This window comes from Amblyomma maculatum, chromosome 10, assembly GCF_055883805.1.
Source record: "Amblyomma maculatum isolate TAMU_Amacu chromosome 10, ASM5588380v1, whole genome shotgun sequence".
Lineage (NCBI taxonomy): Eukaryota > Metazoa > Arthropoda > Arachnida > Ixodida > Ixodidae > Amblyomma > Amblyomma maculatum.
Genome location: NC_139353.1, coordinates 146,069,849 through 146,097,471, shown reverse-complemented (window position 1 = coordinate 146,097,471; position 27,623 = coordinate 146,069,849). Strand labels below are relative to the sequence as shown.

Sequence of the window (27,623 nt, the reverse complement as noted above, 5' to 3'; positions counted from 1 at the left end):
CCCCCCCCCTTGCCCCCTTCTTGTTTGAAGAGGCTCCCCAGCACTTCCACTGGTCCACAAAGGGGGAGAAGTGGTTTTTATTGAGGGGTGCACTGACTGGGCAAAGCACGAACTATAATAGAACATGAACAGTACTCGTGAAAGAAAAAAAGAACACTGTATTTCTGAAAATCAGCAATAGGTCGCATTGTTGTCAAAAGTGGCCGAGTACTGGTGAGGACAGTAAACAATTCTGAAGTTCTTTGATGGCTTCTGCTTGCTATGCCTCCAAAGAGGGGAGCCGGGTCTTGACAAAAAAATTGCGAAAAAAAACGATTTTTCAATTTTATTATTTTGAATTCCTTATGCTTTCCTGCATCTATTACCGAAAATTCAGCCCCCAAAGATGTGTTATAACTGAAATATTGACTATAATAAAGCTCCAATGACGAGGATAGCGCGCATGCAATGCACCAAATTCGCCCGTTTTGTAGCGTCCGCAGTTTCAAAACCTCGCGGCGGATTGCGGCCATCTTGGTCTCATTCGAAGGAGCATCCTTTCAGCTTGCTTTCCCGCCAAGCAAAGGCATCCCAGACTACCCAGCAAACAAAATACAAAGCAAAAAAGAAAAGCAGCATAGAGCTACTCCATTGGTCCCTGCATGGCGCGAATTCAAACGGCCCCATCTCATTGGTCGGCGGCTGTTTCCGGCTGCTCCATGCCGGAACACGGACGACGCCATTTTGTCAAGGCTTGGGTAGTCGCGATGCCTCGAAAGTTTCACACCGTGCACAAATTTGGCAAAAAACGTAAGAAACATGCCGAAAAGCGTCGAAAAGTGCCTCTGTCTTCAGCGGCAACCGCCGCGGACCCTTCGCGAACGTCGGAGTGCACAGCAACAGCGGAACACGGCTCTGCAAGTATGGCGACCTCGGACCTGCCGCGAACGCCCGAACGCAGTCCAGCGAGTGCGGCGGCCACCTCGGTAGTTCCCGAAATGGATGTTTCGGCTAGCTTCAGCTTGCAACCAGAACGCACAAGAGTGAACGTGCACTTCTTGTCAAGCGAAGAGTGCGAAGTTCTGACGCAGCGAGCGGCGGAGAGAGCGGCTGAGTTGGCATCAGTTTCGGCGACGAAGCGAAAAACGGAACTTCTGGCAACGGCGCCTAGTGTGCCAGGCGTTCCGTCGACGGCGTTCACGATTCTTGACCTCGATGCAGTGAACTGTTTACTGCGTTCTACTGGGTGCCTTACGTGTCGCGGGACCGTGAAAATCACGAAGGAGTATGGACTAGCTGCAAAGCTAAGAATGAAATGCATCAACTGTGGTGAAATTGGTGCTGAATGGAGCTCGCCTCGGGTCGCAGGGCAGTCGGAGGCAAATTACAGGCCTTTCGAAATAAATTTGCTCGCGGCGCGTGCACCGGACTGGCACAAGCAGCTCTGAACGATCTTTTCGCAAATCTGGGAGTGTCGCATAGAGGCCTTCATAAAAGGCCTATCAGGACTACCTGAAACAGAAACTGAACCCGGCAGCAACACTAGCGTGCAGCAAGAGCCTGGATGAGTGTGCCAAAAGAGTGAAGGACCTCTACAAAGAACTGAACTTTGGAAATCCAGGGAACATTGCTGTAAGCTTTGATGGAACCTGGCACACACGAGGGCACTCATCCCACATTGGAGTTGCTGCAGTCATCGAACATTTTTCGGGATATGTGCTGGATTATGTTGTTTTGTCGAATTTCTGCCTGGGATGTTCATGTGCACCAGGAACTGACAGCCAGGAGTATCCTCAATGGAAGGAAAAACATGAGTGCCAGAAAAACACTAGCAGCAAGGCAGGCCAAATGGAGGCTGAGGCAGCCCTCATTCTGTTTCAAAGGTCACTTTCTCGCCACGGCCTGAGGTACACCAAAATGCTGTCCGATGGTGACAGCAGGTCGTACCTCGCTGTACAAGAGGCCCAAGTGTATGCATTTATTTCAGTTGACAAAGAGGACTGTGTAAATCACGTCCAAAAACGAATGAGCACAGCACTTAGAAACCTCGTTTCAAAAAAGTCCGCCGAGCGCATCGGTGGCAAGGGTCGGCTCACTGGAGACCTCATTTCAAAGCTGACCGACTACTATGGATGGGCACTGAAGTCAAATGTAGGAGATATTGACAGGATGCAGAGGGCAGTCATGGCAATGTATCATCATGTGACATCAAATGATGAGAAGCATAACCACACCCTCTGCCCAAGTGGTGCTGAATCTTGGTGCAAGCACAATGCAGCCATAGCCAGAAATGAGCTCCCACTCAAACACAGGTACAGTCTGCCTCAAAATGTGTGCCAGGCATTGCTTCCAGTGTACGAGCGCCTTGCTGACAAAAGCCTTTTACAGCGATGCCAACGTGGCAAAACGCAGAACTATAACGAGGCCCTTCACTCTCTCATCTGGAACCTTGCACCTAAAGACAAAAATGTGTCCCTTTTTGCAGTGCAGAACGCTGTAGCAGAAGCTGTCATGCGTTTCAACTTTGGCACACAGTACGCCAGCTCTAGCATACTAAGGGAGCTGCAGTTGGAACCAAGTGACAACAGTAGTTCTAGAGCTGCCGAGAAAGATAGGGTTCGTGCTGTGAAGTCCGAGAAAAAGCATGCTGCGTTGGCAGCTTTCCAGACTTCCGTAAAGAAAAGGCAGCGTGGAAAACGTGATGAAGACTATTGCCCTGGGGCTTTCTAAGCCTTCACATTACATAACCGAATGCTTTCCTCCTCAATAAATCCTCTCATCTCATCGTAATTAGTTTTTTTTTAGTTTTTCTCAAGAACAAAATTTTGGTACACTCAAATTTTGTGAGAGGTGGGGCTTCACAACTGCTCAATAGATTTTAGTCATTCTTGTTTTATTTGAATCCTCTATGTGTGAGGTTTGCAATAAAAGCATATTTGACTTAGAACATTTCAAAATTTTATAGCTATTGCAAAAAGGCAGCTTTCAGTTATTGACTTGAAAATTTGAACTTCCATAACATTGTACAGATTGAACACAAAATGATGAAACAAGTTTTATTGCAAACCTTAGGCTTCCAGGGACACGCATATTAGTTTTAGCTATTGCTATGAAGCAATTCTTTTTCTATTGTTTTCATAACAATCAGACATAGTAATTAGCATAAAATATGATCTATACACAACAGAGTAAATCTGACTGCATATTTGAAATCAGCATGCAAAACTACATAATTCTGGAAAGTTTCAGGTTGGTAGCTCTAAAAGTAAAAATTTTTTACTCAAGACCAGACTCCCCCCTTAAAATGAAAATCAGTTTTTGTTAGCTATATCAAGGATCAGTGCTGCAGAAAAATGTTTAGCAGTGCGCAGAAAAGACACACCCCAAGAAATCTGCTGATGGCTTTCTTGTTGCCAGCATTGGTAGCGGCTGTCTTCTGGGGCCAGGTCATATGCCGCTTTTATTGATGGCCTGCTCGAGGAACAGCAGCTCCTGGCAAGTGAAGTGGCATTTTTCCGGCTTAGTACAAGTCCAGAAAACATAACGGCATTCAAATTGCCTTCAACTTTTTCATGTGTTCATCAAAGCTGTCATGAAGACTACAGTGTTGTCTGGGTAAATGAGACAGGTTTGCCCCTAAAGGCCTGCTAGCAAGATTTTCATGAATCGCTGAAACGGAGGTGCAGTGCAAAGCCCAAATGGCATGAACTTCACCTCAAAAATCTGTTCAATGTAATGAAGGCTGTTTTCTCTTGGTCTCTCTCGTCAACTCCAATCTGCTGGTACCAGCTCTTGAAGGCCAATAACGACAAGTACAGGGTGTGGAGAGTCAGTTGAGCATATTGCTGATCCTTGAGAGGGGGAAGACATCTCTTTTCATTAAGCTGTTTAGTCTACAGTAATTGAAACAGAGCTGTAGGCTTCGACCTTTATGCTCATTCGCAGTTACTCTTGCAGTGCACTGCCCTGAAGCCATAATATGCCCTCGCATGGCGCGAATTTGCGGGCTACCCCAAGTGGGAATCACTTCAGCTGAGTAGCGAATGCTCCACTGATAACCAAGCAATCAGAGCCTTTACTCACCAAGGCAGTACACTAAAGCCACTTCAAAATTGGTTCTTCACAAACTCATATAGCTCATTATCTTTGCTGGAGTCCATGTTTTGTCGTTTGCCGTGATCTTTGCAGGGGCATGGTGCTACCATTCTCAAGCCATGTCTCACAGCCTTGACAAAAAGCAACTCGGAAGTTCGGGCTCGTATAGCTGGTAATAGCGTCTCATGCTGATGCACTGGCCCCAGGTCATTTCCTTCTTTATAATCAGCCCTGGGAAGAAGAGAGCCATCCTGGCAAATTAAACAACATGTGTTGTTTCAAATGAGACACTGGAAAGTTTCATGGCCAAGTTGTTGGATATCTTGCAAGGGCGCTACAGGCTCAACAGAAGTGCGCTCAAGGACGTAGCTCGCAGGGTTGACATTTGTAAAATTTCAACCGATTTTCAAACATCAATTGAAGTCAGAGCTCATGTATTTGTCTTACTTTCATCTTGATCCCTGCGTAACGCTGTTCCCTTCGACAATTCCCTGGCACTCTCTTGGCAGTAATACAAAAAAAGCTGAAACGACAAGTCTCAATTATCCAGAGTCGAACTAACTCTTTCAGAACTGCCTGCAACGTGAGCTCAGCAGCCAGAGGTGATGACAGCGCCTAAACGCCAGAAGAAATTTTTAACACAATGTCATGGAATTCTACAGCACCATTGCCCACTGCATATACTGAAGAAGACCTGGAGCCTGCGGCCGCTGGTCCTAGTCACACTGAGAGACAGGGAATCAGCCCCAAAACGCTCAAAAAATGAAAGCGGCCTTTGAGCAGCAGCTCCTTTCGCAGCTGAGCAAGTATGCCACAAAAAATGAGGCTTTCGCACATTCTTCTGGCATGAGCCTTGACAGGATGCCACCAAGAATTGTCTCTCGCTTGAAAGTTAATATAATAGAACTCATAGCAGAATATGTCCAGTATGAGGCTGTTTTAAGGTATACTTTTTGCAGTGCAGGTAAGAAAAAAATGTCATCTGCACTTTGTTTCTTTTGATAACTTGGAGGGCACAGCTTGTTCCCTCTTTGCCTTTCCTACCATGAAGTGCAGTTTTATAATATTGTGTTCAAGTTCCTGTTTTTTTTTTTAGTCAACTGCATAGCTGTGATATGTTGCTTGTCACACTGTTTCATTGCAAGTATTGCAAGCTTGAATATGATTAGTAGTCTCTAGCCTCCATCCCCACACAATTTTTCACAATGCAAGCTGTTTGTGATGTCATAATGCATGGCCATTTGAAATTATTTTTAAGTAAAATTTGGCAGGATATAGAAAACATGTGCAATAAAAATGCAAATGTCTAATCATTAAGCTAAAAAATAACATCAAAGCATGTCTTCATAGCCTTACAAGTTGTAAGGCCGCAGTGAAAAGCGACTCGTGTGTGGAGTCGAGCTGGCGGTCGAACCCCCCACGCGCCGAGGCCAAGGAGCGAGCGCTGTTGTTTTTTCTCCTTTTCTCCCCTCTTCTTGGGTGCTGACTGCACCCCGCGGGGCGATCGGGAGGCTTGGTTTGTTTCGTCCCTTCGCCCCGAGGCGCCGCCAGGAAGCGAATGGCAGACGCACCCTTATCAGACGGGCTCAACAGCGGCACGCTTCTGTCTGCGAACCACTTTACGGCCGGCTCGCCCAGCGACCTCCCGCCGTGGCACCAAGTATGGGTGCAGGGAGACGCCGTTAATGAAGCTTTTTGCACTGCCACAAGCGCTCACTAAATGTCCTGCAGAAGGCGATAATAGGCGCGACCCTTGGCCCTCCCAAGTAGCGAATCAGCCCAGCGGCCTCCCGCTGTGTCGCCAGACATCGGGTGCGAGCAACGGCGCCTGTACACTGCTCTGGGACAGTGCCCCCCCCCCCCCCTTTCCTCGAATGAGAGGGGCTGGGTGGCCCAGTCTCCAGCTCCCTCGCGGCGTTTCTTTCACAAAGGCGTCAGCTGCAAAGTCGCGTCGCAAACACGCTGGGGAGGGGAGGGAAAGACGGACGCCTTGTGAGAGGGCTTGGGGATCGGCGAGTGGAGAAGGTGTGCTTTGAATGTTGTATTTTTATTTGGCGTAATTAAGGACCTGGGCCCAAGAATATTCCTAACCCGCTGGGGTTGTGGCATGTTTTTCAATAATTTGATTGGCTGCTTTATTTTCGGAGCGGATCACCTAAGGTGACCACCCTCGGGTCTTTGTTGATGTTTGTCATCAAAAAGTGGTCCTCAGACCATGTTGGGCAGTAAAGATTGAGGCTCCGTGCTTAGTACGTATCTACAGGCCCTAGGCCTTTAACAGAAATGCTCGGTAGGAAAGTAAGGGCTTGTAGAGTGATTTCTCTGTGTGAGAGTCTATTTTCTTTTAAGTTACAATTGTCTCTGTGACTCTTGTTGCTGTAATTTACAGTTTGCCAATGTATACTATTTCTCTTGTGTAAATATAATTCTCCTCTTGACCATCATCTGATCATCATCTACTGCTTCTTCACTGCCGAATGACCACGTTTGGAGAGGCTTCAGCCCCTCCGAAGATTGGCAACAAGAGAGTTAATTTAAGTGGTGTCATGCTATGAACTTCTACTGCTGAGAAACAAAAGGAAAGTGAGACCCAGGCCTGCTGAACGAAGAAAATTTAGACCCCCGGGAGTTCTGTAACCTGTACTGACATCGCATAGCACACGGACGCCACTTCTTTTCGCCTCCATCGAAACACAGCCAGCAGTGGTTGGAGTAGTTCGGCATCTTTACCACTGCACCAGCACTGTATATACTACACTGTGCGCTTCCTAACTCAACCCTCTGAATACTTCGTGTGAGCATGCAGTGGATGACAGAAGACAGTTTCCCCATCTGGCACCCTTGCCAATCGGAAATCAAACACTCCTACTGTCGAGGACTACAATGCTTGCTTTGCTGTACGAGCAAATATTTTCCAGCATACTCACATAAGCTTCACATGTGTCTCTTCTGCAATAAACCAGCTTACCTTATATTCAAGATCAGAAAGGACTTTGGAGAGACTTCCCTTGGCACCTCACAGCAACAGCAATGGCAAGTGCAAGTTTTCACACGCACCTCAAGGTGGCAGGACTGTAGGCACCTTTACGGCAAAGTGACTGCATTTCCCACTGCGTTCTGCAACATACTGAGGTTTCTGCACAACCTGTGGACAAAAAAAAAAAAAAAAAGAACATGTTTGTATGACTCCAAAGACTTGCATCTGCTCCACTCCACCTGAGAAAGCACACTGGCTTCCAGTGGCAATAGCCAACCTACCTAATAGGATAGAGGGTTGCGAGCAACAGCTGTAGCAATTAATACACCAAAACGCAGGTGTAACGCCAGCCACTGAGGTGGACCTTCGCCACATTTTATGGACATGCCCAGGGACGCAGGCATCAAGAACAAGACTAAGATGTCGGATTTATGGCTACAAGAAAGGAAACAATAAGATTGCTCCAAAACAATAAGATTGCTGCAAGTGCACTGGCAGAGCACGCGCACATGTCGGGGAACCAAATTGCTTGGGACGATGCTACAATATTAGCCAAAGACAAGAATCTGACAACGCGCCTGCTGCTTGAGTCGTCTTTCATTCAAGCAACAACGGAAGTCATGAATCGCACTACAGGACACATGCCATTAATCTATTCGCAATCATTACGTCACAAACTTCTCCTTTAAATTTCCATTCCTCATTCCACGCCTTGCCCACCTCATTGTGATCAAAAAACCCGTACGGGTTCTGAAACGTCTTTTTTCATGTTGACTTGGTCAGTGACTGCAATTCTTTTTACTCTAAAAAGGAAGAACTGAAAATGTGGCAACGTTCACAGCCAGAACTTGCTCAGGTTTCTGGAAAACAATGGTCCACCCGGTTTACTTTACGCTAAAGACAGACCCATCCTATCGGCAACTTTTCAAACAAGAACGCTTGTGTCCCCATATTTTTTCTTTTTTACTGGAAAACTATGAAATGCTTCGCAATGTTAAAAGAACACTCATGTCGGAGTGGGACACAATGCCAACTGAGTACATTGACATCCCCTGCGAGGCTAAATGCAGTGAGCAGACAATGAGACATGACAAATGCTTCCCCGACTTGTAAAGAATGCGCGCTATAAATTACTGTTCAATAGGAAAAAGTACATCACTGACATTGAAGCTCCCTCTTCGTATAATAATCGATCCCTACCATACCTGTGATGCTGCAATGCAGCACTTTACAAATATATCAATTAATTTTGTTTAAAACATTACCAAGTAGTGTAGGGAATTTACGAGATCGTAGCGGAACACCAGAACAATGGTTTCACTGATGTCGTGTCTTCCACTTCTTTACTTCATTGCTAAGAAACATTGGTGCTAAGGCCCCCCAGATATGCAGGCATCTATCATGCCCTTGTTCTCTTTTCTCACCAGAAAACTGGCCGACAGCTCTTTCCTACTCTACTCAAGACTTCCAAGCAGATATCCATAACTGCTAACATGAACATGGCGAAGGCACTGGGATTCAAGAATATGACAACAAGATCTTTTGGAATGCAACTAATGGAACGTTTTGGCAAATTTCTATGAAAAAGGCAAGTCTCGGAAATTGAAACCAGAGGGCACTACTTTCCCATCCTATAAATTCAACTAAAGCTACCTCTTGGATACAGCCAAGGCAGCCCCTTACATCCCAAACGGAAGCCTGCTCATGATGGCTTCAAATTTGCCGGAATGACTGCTCAGCTTCTGCTGGCGAGTTTAGCCATGTTGCCATTATTTTGTCCCCTCCTGTTTATATGTTGCCAGCATAAACCATTTCTGATGGAAAGAGTACTTGACATTGCGGGGCCAATAAATGCTGGGTCTCTTCTGAATGAGAAGTACATTATTATGAGATACCTACTGGGCAAGGCACCACTCTTTCCAACCGAAACTAACGCCCAATCAAATGAGAAATATTCTCAACCATCGTAATTAGCCTTGTGAGTAACCTTGGTTCAGGAGCATGCAGTCTCGCATAACATTTTTGCAGTTCTAGCACTCTGGACTGCCGAGGCAAGGCACAATGGCAATGCCACTTGCTGGAGACTTTTGTCATTAACTCAAGATTGCCGAGGCAAGGCACAATGGCAATGCCACTTGCTGGAGACTTTTGTCATTAACATCGGCTAGGAGAATGCAAATACAAAGCACAAATAGAATCTCCCACCAGTGTAGTCAGAGCACTGCCTAAGTACAGAGTAATTTCTCATGAAAACAATATGTCAGGCTACTTCCTCAGCAGACCCACGGTAACAACAAAGTGGAGTACAAAATGTCACAGTACTCTACCAGTCCTGGAAATAAGCACAAAGGTGCAAGGTATTTACGAGGGGGTACACTGACAACAGTGAAGGCCGAGGTAGCAGAGGGAACCCTATTTCCACTCGTAGGGCATCACAAAAACTGCAGCAGATGAACAGGAAAATGTACACCATTTAACTCCAACCCTGCGGCACTAAAATATTGGAGAACCCTGAAAGCTTTCACTCACCACATAGCATGTTGCACCACAGATGATAGGATCATTGATGTTTCACGACACATCTCTACAGGACAGCTTTGCAATACCACTGCCATCTGGCATAAGCATAACCATCAGGAACACCTGTGTGAACTTCTAGTGAGTGAGCCAACCAACAACCAACCGACCGCTACCCTTCACAAGGCCTTTATCCACAGAGCAGCAGAAGAAAATTAAATCTCCTTCAAAGATGCAGGGGGAAATCTAGCTGCCCTCAGGACGCACCACTCCTCTAACTAGACAGCTGCCCAAAAAAATGCTGTCACATGAGTGAAACATCGTCTTTGATAAGACCACTGACTATACCAAAGCATCACATAATTTTTAAAGGCATGGCAAATCTGTGAAAACTGCAGCTTTCTTCCATCGTGTTTCACATTTGAAAAATAAACCAACAAAGTGTTACAAAGGTTATTAAATCACGACTCTTCGGCGACAATTCAACTGGGTGCCAAAACCGCTATGAGACAGATGCTATGAGGAAGCTGATGCTGGAGTTCTGAAATAAATGAGCAAGTAAACTGTGACAATGGCGACATTTTTAGTCTCTCACAGATGTGCAACAAGGCAGTCGCCACATGGACTGCAGGCAGGATGCATTCCACTGCAATCAACTAGTATTCAATTACTTCTGAATGCTGACAGCACAGCCCTTCAGAAGCATGACCTTGCAGAATAAGTGACAGTTTGGCAGGCGTGCTCCAGTTTAAGTGTAACAGGCATTGGAAATAAACAATGTTGGTGGACGTGCTGCTCCATGCTCATGCAAGAACCCAAGATCGTTCATTCAGAGGTGCATATTGAGCCTTCAGCTTCAATGTGGAGCGAACAGGCCCAGGTTGGCAGACAATGTTTGTGCACAGGCCTTGCTGTTATATTCAGTTTCGTTTTCGGTTCGAATTCTTTATTCCCCAGGAGGCGTTTCTGTTGTTCGTTATATATGTGAGTGTGCCTCAATAAAGGGGTTGTGTTCGTTCGGGACGGCTGGAGTCTGCTTCTAGATTTGAAAACACCACATTGGCGACGAGGATGCTGTGAACCTACCCCCAACCCCGACATGAACTTCACTGGGCTTGCTCCGCCATCGTTCTTCCTTCCGACGCCCGGCCGTCCGTCATTGCCACGGGAGCAGTGGGAGCAGATGTTCAGCGTGTAATTGGTGGCATCCGGAGCTGCCGCATTCAAGCCAGAGCAACGTAAGGCTATTCTTTTGCATTGTTTTAGGGTGGACGGCCAGTGTGTTTATCAGACGTTACATGCAGGGACCAGCGCCGCAGCAGCACTGTCAGCGCCAAACGCCGCAATCCTCGCTAATACGACTCCTGACGAATACGACTGCACTCGCCGCATTACGACAGCAGTTTTCGACGTCGTGCAACATTATCATCGAGCTTCATCGTTTTCAAGCCGTAGCCAAAACACAGGGGAGTCCGCTCATGACTTTGTTGTCGCTCTACGGGAGCTAGCCGCACATTGTTCGTTTGCTTCGCAAGATGATGCTCTGTGGGATCAATTCGTTGCTGGTGTAGCTTCCAACCGCGTACGGGAGCGGTTACTGCTCGAGGGTTCCACACTGTCTTTCGAGGATTCAGTTCGAACTGCACTACAGTTTGAGCAAGCAGCGGAAAGACTGAAGGAACTTTCTGCTTCAGTCGAGGCAATTTCATTGCGGCAGCGTCGTAAACCATCCTCGAATTTTTCGAAAAAAAAAAAAAGAAATGCACAGCCAGCAGCTTCCTTTCAGCAGAGGTTTACGAGGGGCACGGGCGGCTCATGTGCGCCGCAGCGGAACCGCACTCCTGAGCGGAACCAAGAGCGAAGTAGCTGCTCGGGTTCAACACATTATTTCCGATGTGGCTGGCAGGGCCACTTCACATCAGCGCCGCAGTGCCCAGCGCATGGGAAGACTTGCTCATTTTACGGTCTCAAAGGCCACTTTCAAAAAGTATGCAACCGCAAACGAACTCAAATGCAAGGCCGAGTCCGTGAAGTTGAGTTACATGAAGATGTTTCGTCATGTAGCAGTGCTAAGCAAGTGTTGACTTTGCAACGTCGTGCATGTAGCGGAATTCATATTCAAGTGCAAGTCACGAATGCCACTTTGATATTTCTTGTCAATTCAGGGTCATCTGTTTCAAGTCTGTCAGAGCAAGAATACAGTCAATATCTTCGGAGCATTCCACTCTTGCCTGCTCCACATGTCACTCTGTTTGACTACTCTCAACGGCCGATTGCTGTGCTAGGTTGTTTCCTGGCAGACGTTCAGTTTAAAGGCCGCACAGCTTCACTATGTTTCTATGCTGTTCACCAAGGAACTTGTCTGATCGGTCTTGACGGCATTCAAGCCTTGGATCTTCGCATTGAGGGTTCTGCTCTCAAATGCTTGCACACGTCTGTTGATCCGCTGCCGACCGTCAATGACCCGCTATCCCGTTCTATTTCCATACCGTCAAGCGAGCAGCCCCACAACGATCTGCCGCCAGCCTTGGCAGATGAGTTCAGTTCGCTTTTCAGTCCCAAGTTGGGTCTTGCTAAGGGGTTCATCCATCACATCAAGACGCGGCAAGGCGTGCAGCCTGTAGCTTCCAAGCTTCGCCATCTGCCATATTCTCTCCGGTCGCCAGTATCAAAGGAGCTTCAGAGGTTACTGAGCCTTAACATCATTCAGCGCATGATGCTTCTGAATGGGTGTCCCCTATTGTTGTTTACAAGAAAGATGGTAGCATCAGGATATGTGTAGACCTTCGAGAGCCAACCAAAGCTATTGTTCCAGACAGTTTCCCATTGCCCCATACAGAAGAGCTGCTTCAAGGTTCTTTTGCATCCTGACAGTAGGGATCTGACAGCTTTCATTATTCATGACGGTCTTTTCCACTTTAAAAGAGTTTGCTTTGGGTTGGCTTCTGCCCCAGCAGCATTTCAGATGATGGCGACAATCCTCGATCGTTGCCCTGGAGTGTTGTTCTACATCGATGATGTAATCATTTTTTTCAAGACCGCCGAAGAGCACCTTTCAAACTTGAAGACCGTGCTGCAAAAAATCAAGAACGCAGGCATGAAACTGAAAGACAAATGCCTCTTTGACGTTCCGGAACTTGAGTTCCTAGGGCATACGGCCACTGCACGTGGTATCTCGCCACTCCCAGAGAAGGTAGATTCCATAATTAACACGCCAGTGCCAACTGATGTTGTCACCCTCCGTTCGTTCCTGGGTCTCATACAATATTACTCCAAGTTTTTTCCACACTTGGCACAAGTGGTCGAGCCTATGAGAATCTTGCTTCACAAAAATGAGCCGTTCATCTGGTCAGCTGAGCAGACAGCAGTTTCAGGAGGGTTAAGGAAATGCTTTCCTCGAGTTTCGATCCGTTACAGTAATTGTGTCGACCGATGCGTCCGACTGTGGACTGGGCGCAGTCCTGCAGCGGAAAAGTGGCCACAAGCTCCGCACAGTCCCTTTCGCATCTCGTACACTGTCGCCTGCGAAGAGGAAATATTGAGTCTGTGAACTGGAAGCACTAGCATGTAGTGATGGTACACATACCTTTGGGGTCGCAATTTTACAATTCAAACAGACCACCAGGCACTTGTGTCCTTGCTGTCATCCCAAGGACATGGAAGACGCTAACTCCGAATCACACACTGGAGTACACGACTGCTTTGCTACAATTTCACCGTTGAATACCGCAAGGGGTCCACAAACACTGTAGCAGATGCACTTTCTCGGCTGCCAGCACCTACCTCGGAGGCAGAGATTGCTAAGGAGGAAGAAATTGTCTCGTTCATTGAGCCAGCCTGTGTGACAAAGGAGAAGTTCAGGCAGGCTGCCCTCGCCGATGGTTGCCTGGAAACCGTCAAGTCATTGGTGCTGAATTCCTGGCCGCCAAAGAAGTCCATACCAGAAGAGGCGAAGCCATTCCGCTCTATTCGGGAAGAACTGTCTATTGTTGACAACTTGCTACTGCGAACAGAGCGTCTCGTTCCATCCTCCCTCCCGGCTCAGATCAGCATCGCGCACGAGACACATCTGGGTATCACGCGCACAAAGGCACGACTGCGTGAGCGGTTCTGGTGGCCACGAATGAATCAGCAAGTGGAAATGGCAATAAAAGACTGCCACATCTGCCTGGAGGCAGATAAGTCCGCCAAAACGTCAGCAGCAGCGTTGCAATCTGTTGAATGGCCTGAGCAACCGTGACAGAAGCTAGGTCTAGACATTGTTGCTCCTTTGGCGCATGCAGCGTACAACAGCAGATTTGCCACAACGCTTGTTGACTACCATTCTAAATGGCCAGAGGTACACTTTTGCAGCGAAATATCTACAAGCACCGTAAAAGACTTTTTAGTAAGTGTTTTTGCCCATGAAGGCTATCCAGAAGAGATAGTCTGTGATAATGGACCTCAGTTCACATCGCACGAATTCATCACCTTCCTGAAAAGCAGGGACCTCAGTCTTTCGCATTCGTCGGTGTACTATCCCCAAATGATTGGGCAAATAGAGCGATTCAATCGCATATTGAAGAACTTCGTTCAAGTCTCACTCCTAGAAAGAAGATCACTCTGGCAAGCAGTCACAGAGTACCTTGCCATTTATCGATGTACTCTGCACGCTACCATAGGGGTCGCCCCAGCAGTACTGCTACATCAACTTATTGATAAACACGTCCCTACTATCACCGCCACTGAAAACCCATCGTCGCCATGGTTCAATAAAGAGCTGAAACGCCTCAGAAACAAAAAGAAAAGACTTTTGGACGATCCGCAAAACGTTTTGACACCGCACACGCATGGAAAAAATATTATTCTGCAGAAAAAACATTTTTATCCTTATCAGGCAAAACTAAACGTACATTTTTCTTGTCTGTTCTACCTTCTATGTTGAGCACTAACCCCCGCAAGTTCTGGAAAACTATCGACCCCTCACATTTTAAGCCTCTAACATTACATGACGACTTCAACAACCTTATCCTGGAACATGAATCTAGCCATGCTCTTAACTTTTTTTCTTCAGTTTTTACAAGTGAACCGGACGGTGACTTACCAGAATTCCCAGCTCTCGGTCACCCAGTTATGCCAGAGATTACATTTGATGCTAATGGCATCATGAAACTCATTGAATCATTGAAACTTACATCTTCATCTGGTGTCGATGGCATAAATCCTAAAATTCTAAAAAATACTAAAAACATTGTGTTATATTGTGCCACCTCTTTCAGCAGTCCATATCAACAGGTGTCCTTCCACAAGATTGGAAAGTTGGTAAGATCATTCCGGTCCCCAAAAAAGGGCTCACCTATTTCATGTAAAAATTACCGCCCCATTTCCCTCACAAGCGTTTGTTCGAAACTAATGGAACATATTATTTATTCGCACATAGTCAAATTCCTTGTCTCCGTAAATATTTTTCATACTAACCAGCATGGCTTTCTGAAAGGACAGTCATGTGACTCCCAATTGGCTCTCTTTATTAACCTAAGCTCAAGCCTGGACCGAAATGTTCCTACTGACACTCTCCTCCTTGATTTCGAAAAAGCTTTCGATAAAGTACCACACAAAAGACTTTTAAAGCTATCGTTCCTAAATCTTAACCCGTTAGTATTGGAATGACTGTCTAACTTTTTGACTAATAGAGAGCAATTTGTCTATGCTAACAATTGTTCTTCCCCCCGTAGCCCGGTCATTTCAGGTGTTCCCCAAGGTACAGTCCTGGGACCCTTGCTTTTCCTGATATATATTAACGATCTTCCTTCAAATATTTCCTCTACTATCCGCTTATTTGCTGGCGATTGTGTAATTTACCGCCCAATCACTAACAGTACTGACGTTGGCATTCTTCAACAAGATCTTAACCAAATTGAAGCTTGGTGCAAATGTTGGCTAATGTCTCTTAATATTTCCAAAACATGTTTGATTTCGTTCCATCGTCGGCAGATGCATACTCCTTTTACATACGCTCTTTTTGGTTCTGAAGTGTCGTCCGTCTCTTCCTGTAAGTACTTGGGTATTACTGTAACGCAAAGCCTAACATGGTTATCTCATGTCATAAACATTGCTAACGAGGCTAATCATACCCTTGATTTCATACGGCGCAATCTATGTTTTGCCACGCCATCCATCAAATCATTAGCATACATAACTTCTGTCCGCCCTAAACTAGAATATGCTTCATCAATATGGGATCCTCACCATTGTAACCTTTCTTTAACCTTAGAAAAAATACAAAATCGTGCTAACCGTTTCATTTATTCTGATTATTCATACTACACTAGTGTGTCTGCTTTAAAATCTAGAGCCAATTTACCTAGCCTAGTAACCCGACGGAAAATTTCTCGATTGTGCCTCTTTCATATGTTTTATCATTCATCTTTAGGAGAATCAGTCATATCACCTGCTTATTGCCCTCTCAAGCCGTATTAATCACCATAAGACCGTCTAAGGAGATGGCGCGACTCCGTCAAAGAGTCCGGCGTCAACAGCAGAGCAGCAAATGCTACATAAACAAAAGGAGAGCTGCCAAGAAGACTAAGATAGCCGTAGGCGATTTTGTCCGTGTCAGGAAACCACCGGTTCGGTTTAAGGTAGACTGCGCTTTTTCTCCACCAACAAAAGTGATCGAGAGGAGGGGAACAGCTTTCTTCCGACTTGGAGATGTCCGTACAAGGAATGCCTTCAAGCTTTCTAGGGTTCCAAAGCCCCGGTCTCCTGGCGTACTGCCTCCTGCCTCTCCTGCTGTGCTGCCTCCTGCCACGCCGCAGCCCCGGTCTCCTGGCGTGCTTCGTCCTGCCACATCGCAATCCCGGTCTCCTGGCATACTGCAGCCTGCTGAGCTGCAGCCGCCTTCCCCCAGGTTGCAGGCTCGGTCTCTTGGTGTACTGCAGCAGCAGCCTACGAGCCTGTCGCCGGCGTCGACAGTGTGGCGTTCAAAGCGAGAGCGCTGGCCACCAGCCTGGCTGCAAGACTATCAGACTGATTAGTTGAGACTGATATGTACATATGTGTAAATATGTAAGTACGTGTAAATAAGTACAGTGTGCATGCCTTGGGGTTTCCCTGTTAATACCTACTAACAACTAATCACTAAAAATAAGGGGGGAGTATGTTATATTCAGTTTCGTTTTCGGTTTGAATTCTTTATTCCCCAGGGGGCATTTCTGATGTTCGTTATATATGCGAGTGTGCCTGAATAAACTGGTTGTGTTCGTTTGAGACGGCTGGAGTCTGCTTCTACCTTCGAAAACACCATACTCGCATACATAGATAGCATCATGCATGAGAAAAGATGTGCCTTTCATCACAATATGAAAAGCACACTAACAGTGATTTTGCCAACACGCTCTACAATGGAAATGGACAGCAGCCTTAATTTGTCTTTTTATGAGCAGAGGTAGGGGAGGCAACAAATGTGCACTATGCCAGAAAATTGGTGGAGTATTTTCAGTGATGCTGTGCGCCTGGTGCTTACAACAATACATATTGTTAGCACATATGACCAATAAGTAAAGTTTTCAATTCTGGTTGGGGCCACATAGAATTGTAATGGCGTAGGCCATTTCAGGCTCGTACAGAAGCACCATTACCTTTGCCACATGATTCTTCTCATATTATTGTGCTTAAAATGTTCCACATTTCCCTGTTCGGCAGGCGAGGGCGAATCATAGCGATAAAGTTCCCATAGAGAAGCTAAATTTTGCTGTGCTCTTTTGCTGAATGCAGTTCACTCAAGACACATAGTGACTTCTTTGCAGGTAAACTCGTTCAGCAGGCTTGGAGACAGAACCGTGCACATGCAAAGGAGCTCCCTCTGAAAACTTATGTACTACGCTGTCAGTAGTGGCACCAGAAAATACTGGTGAGATGCCACTGTCACATGAGGCTGCACCCGATTTACACGATGCCTAGCTTGGCAACTCTTGCAATGAGTCTGACTGAGCCAAGCTTCATACAAATGGCGGCCTTTAACATCCAACAATAAGTTAAACAATATTGCTCATGAATGTTTTGGGCGCTGACACAAGGCTCAACAACTATCACGAAATTAAGAATAAGGTTCCTCCAATGGCAAAAATGTACAGGTTTGTCTCCCAGAAGGACGGGCGGCTGCAGCTATGAAATTAAATATGTGTATTTTTATAGTTTTACAAAGAAGCAAGGACACTAAGGGCGGGAGGAAGAACACAGCTTCTGTATGTCTAATGCAGTACAGTCGTCAGTAAGTCTGTCAGAGCACTCGAACGTCGACCTGTCGCACAATGTAAAATTTTATAGCAGGGGTCCGGTTCTAGGGACAATGATGGCGCTAGAACGAAAGAAGCATGTAGGCATACTATTTGCACTGACAATTGCACAGTACCACTTACAGAGCAGACTAACCCATATTTCACTGTTTGCTCTGCAACACACCGCTCCAACGCTCTAAAGAGCCGTGCTGACGACTGTACCATACACTGCTCACGTAGTGTCGGCACAATATGACTCAATATGAAGGTCCGACTTTTAGCAAGTTATAATTAAATTGCCCCTTTTCATGACGGCAACAGGCGTACCTACGTTCGTGAGAGCCGAGAGCATGCGGCAAAGTACCCTTGCCTTGGTATATACAACATGCAGCCAACTCCCGCAACTGAATCCGCCGTAACACAATGCTAACCGGTGTTCCCCACTTTCTGTGCCCGGTAATTTCTGTGCCCGGTAAGACACGCAGTGGTCGTTCCAAACGCGGCTTTGTCACGGCGTCCCCTAGCTACCAGTGTCAACTATTCCGCTCCCCTTACCTTGGCAGCCAACATGTTGGGAAAGAAAAGATGTTCTTGTCTTGCTCTTGTGACTTTCGAAGCACTTCCAGCGTAGACGACAGTGATCTAGAGCATGCCGTACAAGCCACGCTGAGTGAAGACACCGCGAACCGTCATACAGCCACGACCTACTATCGTCCACACAGCTGCCGTCGCTGAAGCATGTTCAACTCTCTCTGACCAAGTGTCAAAGCGCTTTTACACGGGCCACAGCACTAAAATAACAGCGTGGTCCACGCTCACCGTGGTCGCAAACCGCGTTTCGGCAAAGTAAAAATAAAAGAAAATATCCTTTTTTTTTTTTTTTTTATTTGCAGCGTCCGTAGCGCCCTGTTCGGCAGGAAAGAAATGAACGTAAAGGTTTAATTTTATCCAAACACGCTCTACGCAAAAAAACACGCAGTGCTGTTTTCAGTAACTAATAAAAACAAACTTTAATTTCCTTTTAAAACAAATTGTCTCTAAAGATTGTTATTAAAACGACTTTTTGTTTCGGTATCTGATGGTGTCTTCTGCTGAAGCGCAGAGCTTCCGCGCCGGTACAGCACCAAAGTGGCGCCATACAAAACACGGTTGGAACTGCCCTACAATGAATCGAAGGGGAAGGCAGAAATTGTTAGAATAAGTAAATTGTGGAGTTTGAGAACGGCTTGAACCTATGATAGAGCGAAAGCTGCGAGTTCTGCAGCGATAGCCTAACTGCCTTTTCAATCCGCGGTTTTAGCGTGAATGCACTATTTCACGAGGTCTGACCGGGCCTTAAGGATACGTGTGACAGATACCGCGCGTTTCCTTTCTTGTAAACTAATTGCTTATGAAAGCATTAGCACACTATGCAAAAATGATATATAGTGATGATGGTTATTAATAGCAAATGCTGATAAAATAATAATCCATAATAATTAGCGACATAAACGAGTAAAATAAAAACCAAAATAACCAGAAATATAAAAAAATCAAAATAGCATTATTATAGAAAAATAGGAATAAAAATTGCCTATAATTAATTACCTAATTAACCTACATCGAACATTTTGTCAGTTGCACACCTTGACAGTCATTATGGCACGCCATTTCCACTCGAATGACCATCGGGTTTTACAATGCATGTATCCGTACCAGATGCGCCTGCAAACGATGAAGCACTTGCTTTGTGGGGAGCTTAGGATTTACATGTGAAGTCTTGTATTGGTATAGAGTGAGGAATTTTGAAAATTAGTTTGTCATTATAAACATAAACTACATGACCCCCAGCGAAACCCGCCACCCATATTCCTGTGAAGGAAGGGCAGTGAACAATGCACTAGCCGACTACCTCCGTCTCAGGCCTCCCGCTCCGCCAGAAAAGTCATTGTTGGGAAACAAAGGCCCCAAAGCGTGGTGTACCCAATCCTGCTTCGAGTACCAAGCTTCATATATTGGGGAAATGAATTTTATGGAAAGGGAGAAGCACTACATAGCTGTCACCAAACAAATGAACAGTAAGCGAAGCGCTATTGTCGAGCTCTGCGATACACGCGAGGCATTGACGGAGATATTGAGCTGGAGGCCAAGCCAAACACGCGCAGAATGCTGCTTGAGTCGTTGGACGTCATGTAGCAGTAGTATATAACTTGGTCCTTTTAACGCGTACATTCACAATATAAGTTTAGTGAATTGACGCCTGACGTATGTTTAAAGCCAAGCTGCAGCTCCATGTATACCGCACCCCTACCTTCATGAGGAAAACATGCTCTGAAATGTTTTTTTTTTTTTTTTTTTTTTTTTTTATAAGAGCCTCATCGGTTTCATTTCTAATTTCATTTACATCCCCAAAAATACAGAACTATGCAAAATGACGAGGCAGCAATGGTTGCAAAATCACGAAGCCATATATGCATGAACAAGGTCGATGATTGCTTGCTCGGACTATACTTGGACGCATCCAAGGAAACCTCGCTCAGTGTGCTCCATACCTGAATGCGCCCATACTCAGTGAAGTGGATATAATAACGCTCCCGTGGGGGTTCCACGAAGATATCAGGCCCGTGCTGGGCTGGAAAGGAACTCGCAAAGCTGCGACCACCTATAGCTGCGACACGACAGGGGGCTCTTCGTCATCTGCTCGTTAGGATCATCAGCGCGTGCGGCTAAGTTGCATGATGTTTAGCAAACAGCGCGTGCGGTTGATGAGTTGCCTGATGTTTAGCAAAGAAGCAGTTGCGCTTACGTTTGAACAAAAAAAATAAATAAACGAAATGCACAAATACAAACATGCGCCGATGCTGTCCGCTCGTCCAATTGCGAGATTGCACTCCGTGGTCCGTGGACAGATCGCAGTCAACGCTAAACGCGACAGTTCACATACAAATGAGACCTAAACACTCAGAAAGTAATGGAACTACAGTCAGAAGTAAGAGTCTTACATCTCTTTTATTCCTTCCGTAAACGCAGTTCTAGGGAATGGTGACTGGCATGACTCTATTGTGCGAGAAGATGAAAGGAACCGCGTCATGGTTCAGCCATGCCTTTGTGACAAAGCCCTATAGAAATCGCATTAGGAACAAAGTGCACGTAGTCACAGTCACGAAAATGCTTCGAGTAGAGTGTTTCATTTCTGTTCTCAGCAGCATCCTATTGCGCCGCGAGTTTTTGGCACCCTGGCAGTTTCACTGGCACCCCCTGCACCAGTCGCGCGGAGATTTGAATCACGCGTTTTCAGTCGGAGATTGCGCAGGTGTTTTGTGCATAATCGAAAAAAATAGCTTCACAGACATGATCAAGCAATAATCTACTTCAAAAATATAGAGTATTACCACATTTTAAATACGGCCGCAACGACACTGCCTAAGAGACCTAATAGATATCTAAGAACGTTGGTGCGAATGCGCTTTTCACAAGGTCTAATCTGGCCTTCAGGATGTACGCTGTGCTTGACCCTGAGTGTGACCTTGCCAAACCAAGCAGCAACACTCACGATTAGTCAAGCACCAACTGAGGGGCTACATGAAGCGCCTAATAGAGGCTCCACAAAGTTATGTTTAGAGGGAACTGCGTACGCGGTCTTTAATAGGTGTGTTTACAGACGTTGACAAAATACCCCTCCGTCACGCCTCAGGACAAGGGTCATCGAATTAGCCGGACCATTGTCTCGCTCGTGTGGCATGAAGTTGGCATGCAGTGGCATGCATGAAGTTGTGTGGACCACCGGGAACTCGAATTCCGAGGTAGGGGACCGCTTTTGCCAAATTTAAAGGACTTTTGTGTGCCGAGAGCGCCCGCAGCTGGGCCTAACTTCGACTCCGGCCTTGGCCGGAGGAGCGGTAGGCCCAGCCCGAGCCTCGGTGAGGCCGCCAGCGGAACATCGAATCATCGGTGATTACGCAAGTGAGCATTGACCTAAGATAACTACAGCTATGCGAGTAGAGGTGGACGGCGTCGAAATTCCGCCGGACCAGTGCACAAGATCGCAAGGCTGGAAAACTGCCGGCGAGAGGGTCAGGCACAGAGGCATGGGCAAGTTAGGCCTAAATGCCGTACTTCAAACGAACCAAGATGGCGCCAAGGCCATGGCTGCCACTGGCAGCGATACACGTCACTCAAGGGCGAAACGTATAAACAAGGGCAAATTGTTGAAGGGCGCGCGCATGCCAGACTTGCCGCGCGGCGACATAAAGATCGTATTACAACCACGAGGCGGGCTCCACGTGAACGACGTGACCCGCGTTGAACTAAGTCGTGCAATTGTGGCGGCGGCACAGATCCCCGGCAATGAAGCAAGTGAAGATGTCGTGTGCCCCAACCTCCAGCAGAATATCGTTGTGGTGAGCACCCCCAAGAGAGAGAACGCCGACCTATACACTGCAGTCGGAAGGATCGACATACGCGGCACGGCACACGAAGTAAGTACCTACGAAACGGCCCCCCACGGCACGGTGAAGGGCGTCATAAGGGGCATCCCGCTCGAGGATACGGCCCAGGATATTCAGGACAATGTTGTGCACAAGCATAACCCAACGGCGCTACAGGCAAACCGGATCGGTAAGACCCGATCAGTCGTCATTGCTTTCGAAGGGCATAAAGTACCCAAATACGTGAGATACGGCAACCTGCTCATGGAGTGCACGTTACATAGAAAACAAATCGACGTATGCTATGCGTGCGGAATAGTGGGCCACAGAATGGACGTGTGCCCGGATCCTTCGAACACGATCTGCCGAGGGTGCGGAATCTCCAACCCCGCCGAAGATCACGAATGTGTCCCGAACTGTGGCCTGTGCGGAGGCAAACACCTGACAGCGGACAAGGCCTGCAAAGCCCGCTTCAAGACACCCTACGTCGTCCGCCGGCGGCGCTGGGAACGGCGCCGAGCAGAGGAAGAAGACATCGGGAGAAGGAACCAAGACAAGAGAGGTCCTGCAGGCGGACCCCACCGCAGCGCCTCCAAACAACGGGGCCGGTCACACACGCCGGGCCGCAACAGCAACAACAGTGGCTGTCAACAACAGTCGCCAGAGTCAACCGGACACCGAGGGATCGCCGAGAAAAAGGTGGGCCGGACCAACAGGTCTCCCGTCGCTCTAACCAGCGACACCGAATTCCCACCCCTCACCCCCTCCCAACCCCTTAACTCACAAGCGAATCCGCAAAAGGACAGTAGCGAAGTGATAGAGCTTAAGAGGATCATAGAGCGCCAAAACGCTCAGATCCAGGAACAGAACGCCCAAATACAGGCGCTTATGAATAAGATCGAAACGCTAGCGAGTAACGGCAGCCTGGCAAATTCAGGACCCCAAGACAACACGGCGACAAGCAACGCCGCAGGCTTGCGCAAGGTGCCGCGGAGGGCCCCCCCCTCGCCCCGCCAAGGGCGGACAGCTGGAGAGGCTGAGGCCATGCAACGTGCAGCAAATAACCTAGAGGCGATGGACGCCGAAGAGAGCCCCGCGAGCGGAGAGGAAACTGCGAACGCAGAGACCGCGACCACGGTAACGACACAGATCCCGCGAGAAGGAGAGCTTATGGCCATTTTGGCCGCAATTTCCCAAATTAACGAAAGGCTCAGCAAAATAGACGACCGACTTAAAGCTGTCGAGAGTCAGCCTCAGACGCCATCGGCGAAGCACAAACGTCAAGCGCTAAAAGTAGCCTCAACATCGGTGAGGAACCACTTCGCGTCCCTGAAAAAGGAGCGGGCCGAAAAAATAAAAAACGCGATCGCGAAAAGGCGCAATCGACTCGAGACAGCCGGAAAGGATGATGCAGAAGCCAAGTAAGAAGCACAAGAAGACCGGGGGGGAAACCACCGTGATTTACCAATGGAACTGCCGTGGGATTCGCAACAAAGAAGCGGAACTAATGTTATACATTGACGGGCAAGACAACAAGCCTGATGTAATTGCTCTACAGGAGACGAACGGGAAACCAAGACTTCCGGGGTACGTCACTTACACGGACCCCACGGAGAACGGAACGGCGGTGCTCGTTCGCAGCAACGTGGCGGCAACTCAACATGTTACGGCGCAGGGCGGGTGCGAGCACACGCTGGTCGTAATTCATGCAAGAGAAATTGGCAGCGCGGGCAATTTATTTGTAATGAGCGCGTACTGTCGGCCGTCACAACGGCAGTACGAATTTGACCGCATCGTGAGTCAGGCGAAAGGGTTGGCGGGGACCAGGCCGCTCCTGATCCTCGGCGACTTTAACGCCCCTCACACAACATGGGGCTATAAGTTCCAGTCAAAAAGAGGAAAAGCATTGGCCAAAGCAATGGAGGATCACGAGATTGCCCTCCTGAACGAGCCTGACGTAACTACCAGAAGAGGCAACAGTGCCGCGAGGGACACTACGCCAGACCTTTCGTGGTTATCGGGAACGCTAGACGTCTCCTGGAGAAGCGAAGAAGTGGACCTGGGTTCTGACCACAGCGTGATCGGCATCACGATCCGAGGTTCCCGATATCGGGCTGTGTTGGGGACAGCGCGGATCACGGATTGGGACAAGATGAGAAAGTTCACCCAGGAACAAGAAGAGGCGTCTGAGGAAGAATCGGGACGAGCTGAAACACAACAGACCTACACCGAATGGTCGAGGGACCAGAAGAAGACCCTCCAAAAATTTACCCAAGAAATCGCAACGACTTCGCAGACACCGTACGCGGACGCCAGACTGACCCACATGTGGGCGGCCCGGCACTCGTTAACGCGGCGATGGAAACGTCAGCGGCACAACAGAAAGCTGGCCAAGCGCATAGCAGCCTTGAACAAGCAGATCGCCGAGCACGCGGCCAAACTATGCAGGGAGAATTGGCTGAAGACCTGCGACGGCCTGCAGGGCAAGCTCTCGACGTGGAAGACGTGGTGCCTCTTGAGGCATCTGATCGACCCGCTGAGTAGCAAAACTGCGACCAATCGCAACCTTACCAAAGTATTGAACATGTACAAGGGAGACGGCCGCAGGCTCCTGGAAGACCTGAAGGCGAAGTACCTAAAGACAGAGAAGGGACAGTACCCGGAGCCAGAGAGGTACGAAGGACCCGACAACGAAGACCTGGACCGGCCGTTTTCCATGACGGAATTGTGGACAGCGATAGATCAAAGTAACAAGAAAAGTGCACCCGGCAGGGATGCCATAACATACAAACTACTCAGTAACATGAGCAGTAAAGCGGCCCGCGGCCTCCTAGGGCACATCAACGAAGCCTGGGAGAGCTCGCGGTTGCCGAAGGAATGGAAGGACGCCGAGGTCTGCTTCATTCCAAAGCCCGGCAAGGCCCTCACGATAGACAACATGCGGCCCATCTCCCTCACGTCCTGCGCGGGGAAGGTGATGGAGCGTATGGTCCTTCGCCGGCTGCAGAAGCACCTCGAAGAAACAGATCAGATGCCGGAGACGATGTACGGCTTCAGGCAACATCTCAGCACCCAAGACGTGATGATCCAACTTCACGAACTGGCCGTCAAGCCGGCAATGAGGCACACGCCGCGCGGGATACTCGCCCTCGACCTGAAGGGAGCGTTTGATAACGTGTCCCACGCGAGCGTGTTGCGGAATCTGAATATGACCAGGTGTGGCCGAAAGACATTCGACTACATCAAAGAATTTCTGTCAAACCGAACAGCGACCATCAGAATAGGGGAGGAGACGTCAGACCGTGTCGAGCTGGGTGATAGGGGCACTCCACAGGGATCGGTCTTGTCGCCCCTGCTCTTCAATCTGGCCCTCCTGCCCCGGCCCGGTCTACTCAAGCAAATCGAAGGCGTGGACCATGCGTTCTACGCCGACGATATTACGGTGTGGACAGCTCGAGCCGGTTCTGATGCCTGGATGGAGGAAGCCTTGCAGAAGGCGGCAACAACCGTGCATGAGTACGCAAAGTCATGCGGACTGAGCTGCGCTCCCCAGAAATCAGAGTTGCTTATTATCCAACCGGGAAAATCCAAGAAAGAGCTGCCGCCGAACGTGATCGTCACCATCGACGGAACGGCTATCAAGCCAACACAGCAGATTAGGATCCTCGGCCTACTACTTCAGGCCGACGGGAAGGCACAGGCCGACGGGAAGGCACACGCCGCCGTCACAAAGATCAAAACTACAGCCGAACAGATACTCAGTATGATCAGAAGGGTATCTAATAGAAACCGAGGCCTCAAAGAGGACGATGTCATGCGCCTGATACGCGCATTCGTCGTGTCACGGGTTACCTACTCCGCCCCCTATCTCCAGCTGACGAAGGCGAATAGGGACACCCTAAACACGATGCTTCGTAAGGCAACGAAGCAAGCACTGGGCATTCCCATATACCCGTCCACACAAAGACTGCTGGACATGGGCGCCCACAACACGGTGGAGGAGCTCATTGAAGCCCACCTCTCTAATCAGAGAATCCGGCTCAGTCATACGAAACACGGACGAGCCGTCTTACGCAAGATAGGATGGCAGATTGAGCCAGTACCCCTCAAGGAAGCCCTTCCGGAAGACTGGAAGACGGCCATTCAGACCAAACCCCTTCCCCGGAACATGACGCCGGGCAAGGACGACGAGAGGCGCACCGCGCGGGCCAAAGCCATAGCCCGGAAGCTGGAAGAGAACCCCAGGGTCCTCTAAGCGGACGCCTCGCTCCGAAAACACAGTGACCGTGCAGCAGTGGTGGTTACGTCAAAAGACAGGCTGATCGTCAGCGCGTCCATAAAGACAACAGACGCCGCAGTTGCAGAAGAAGCGGCCATGGCCCTCGCACTCGCACAGCCGAGCGTGGACACCGTGGTCACTGACTCAAAGACAGCCTACAGAAGCTTCCGCAGAGGGGTAATATCCTCCGCGGCCCGAGCCATTCTATCCAAGTACAAGCCTCCGGGAAGAGCTATAGAGCTCGTGTGGGTCCCGGCTCACTCGCAGGTAGCAGGCAACATCATCGCAGACTACCATGCCCGAGAAATGTCAATCCGGGGCGAGAACGAGCCGGAAGAGCTACCGCATCCGGTTACCAGCTTTCGGGAAATTACAAGTATGTACCGAGAGGAAAGGTGCAGACTGCCAGAACCGCACCCCAAGCTCACCAGGCAACAACAGACGATCCTGCGCCGAGCGCAGGCGGGATCGCTTGCGCATCCCGTATTGATGAGCCGCATGTACCCTGCGGAACACGACATGCTCTGTCCTTTTTGTAAAAAAGAAAAGGGCACCCTGCCGCACGTTTTGGCAGAATGCAAGCAACTCAAAACCCCCCCTCCTCCCCTTCCCGCCAACACCCCCAATCCCCAACCCCTTGAGCGATGGGAGACCTTGTTGTCCAGCCCCGCCCTCTCGATCCAGCTCGCACTGACAGACAGGGGCCAGGAGCTGCTGGAAACATATGGGTCCCGCAACTAGGGAACCACCCCGTCTGGTGCAAGCATGCACCACCGAATTATTTCGGGCTTAATAAATGTTGATTCCTCCTCCTCCCCGACGCGATGCGACTGGCATCTTGCTGTGCGCCATGGTTACCTCCGGTACCTCCGGGCGCCCGTTCTATGGCGCCACCGTCGGATAAATGGATGGAATAAAGGAGCGTCCCCTTTGAAACGGGATGGTAGCAGTTGCTATCATGTTCATTTTTATTGCGAAAGCAATACTACTTTCACTTTTCAGCCATTCGCGTAGCGAGGCGGTAGCTACCATTGACCTTTAGCGTGACCTTTGGCGCGCCGCCAAGCACAACTGCGCAAAAACAGGGGCCCCAACTCGCGCCGTCAACTTGC

The 27,623-nt window shown here is 48.4% G+C and overlaps 1 protein-coding gene and 1 pseudogene across 2 annotated transcripts; one reads left to right on the top strand and one right to left on the bottom strand.

Annotated features, from left to right (window-relative positions):
• Positions 1 to 42: 42 nt before the first annotated feature.
• Positions 43 to 18,660, bottom strand: LOC146177664 (uncharacterized). 2 transcript variants are annotated; one of them, XR_014701059.1, is made up of 3 exons: positions 18,382 to 18,660; positions 16,269 to 16,560; positions 43 to 7,219 (listed from the first exon to the last, which is right to left on the bottom strand). XR_014701059.1 is itself a non-coding variant. In XM_084580529.1 (3 exons), exons 1-3 carry the CDS (start codon positions 18,394 to 18,396, stop codon positions 7,133 to 7,135), a joined length of 402 nt encoding a protein of 133 aa, XP_084436655.1. In that variant the 5' UTR covers positions 18,397 to 18,660; the 3' UTR covers positions 43 to 7,132. The 2 variants fall into 2 exon arrangements, 1 of the variants encoding a protein (XP_084436655.1); XM_084580529.1 differs by having other exon boundaries at positions 16,269 to 16,568.
• LOC146177665 (uncharacterized) lies at positions 10,668 to 13,808 on the top strand (annotated as a pseudogene).
• Positions 18,661 to 27,623: the final 8,963 nt, after the last annotated feature.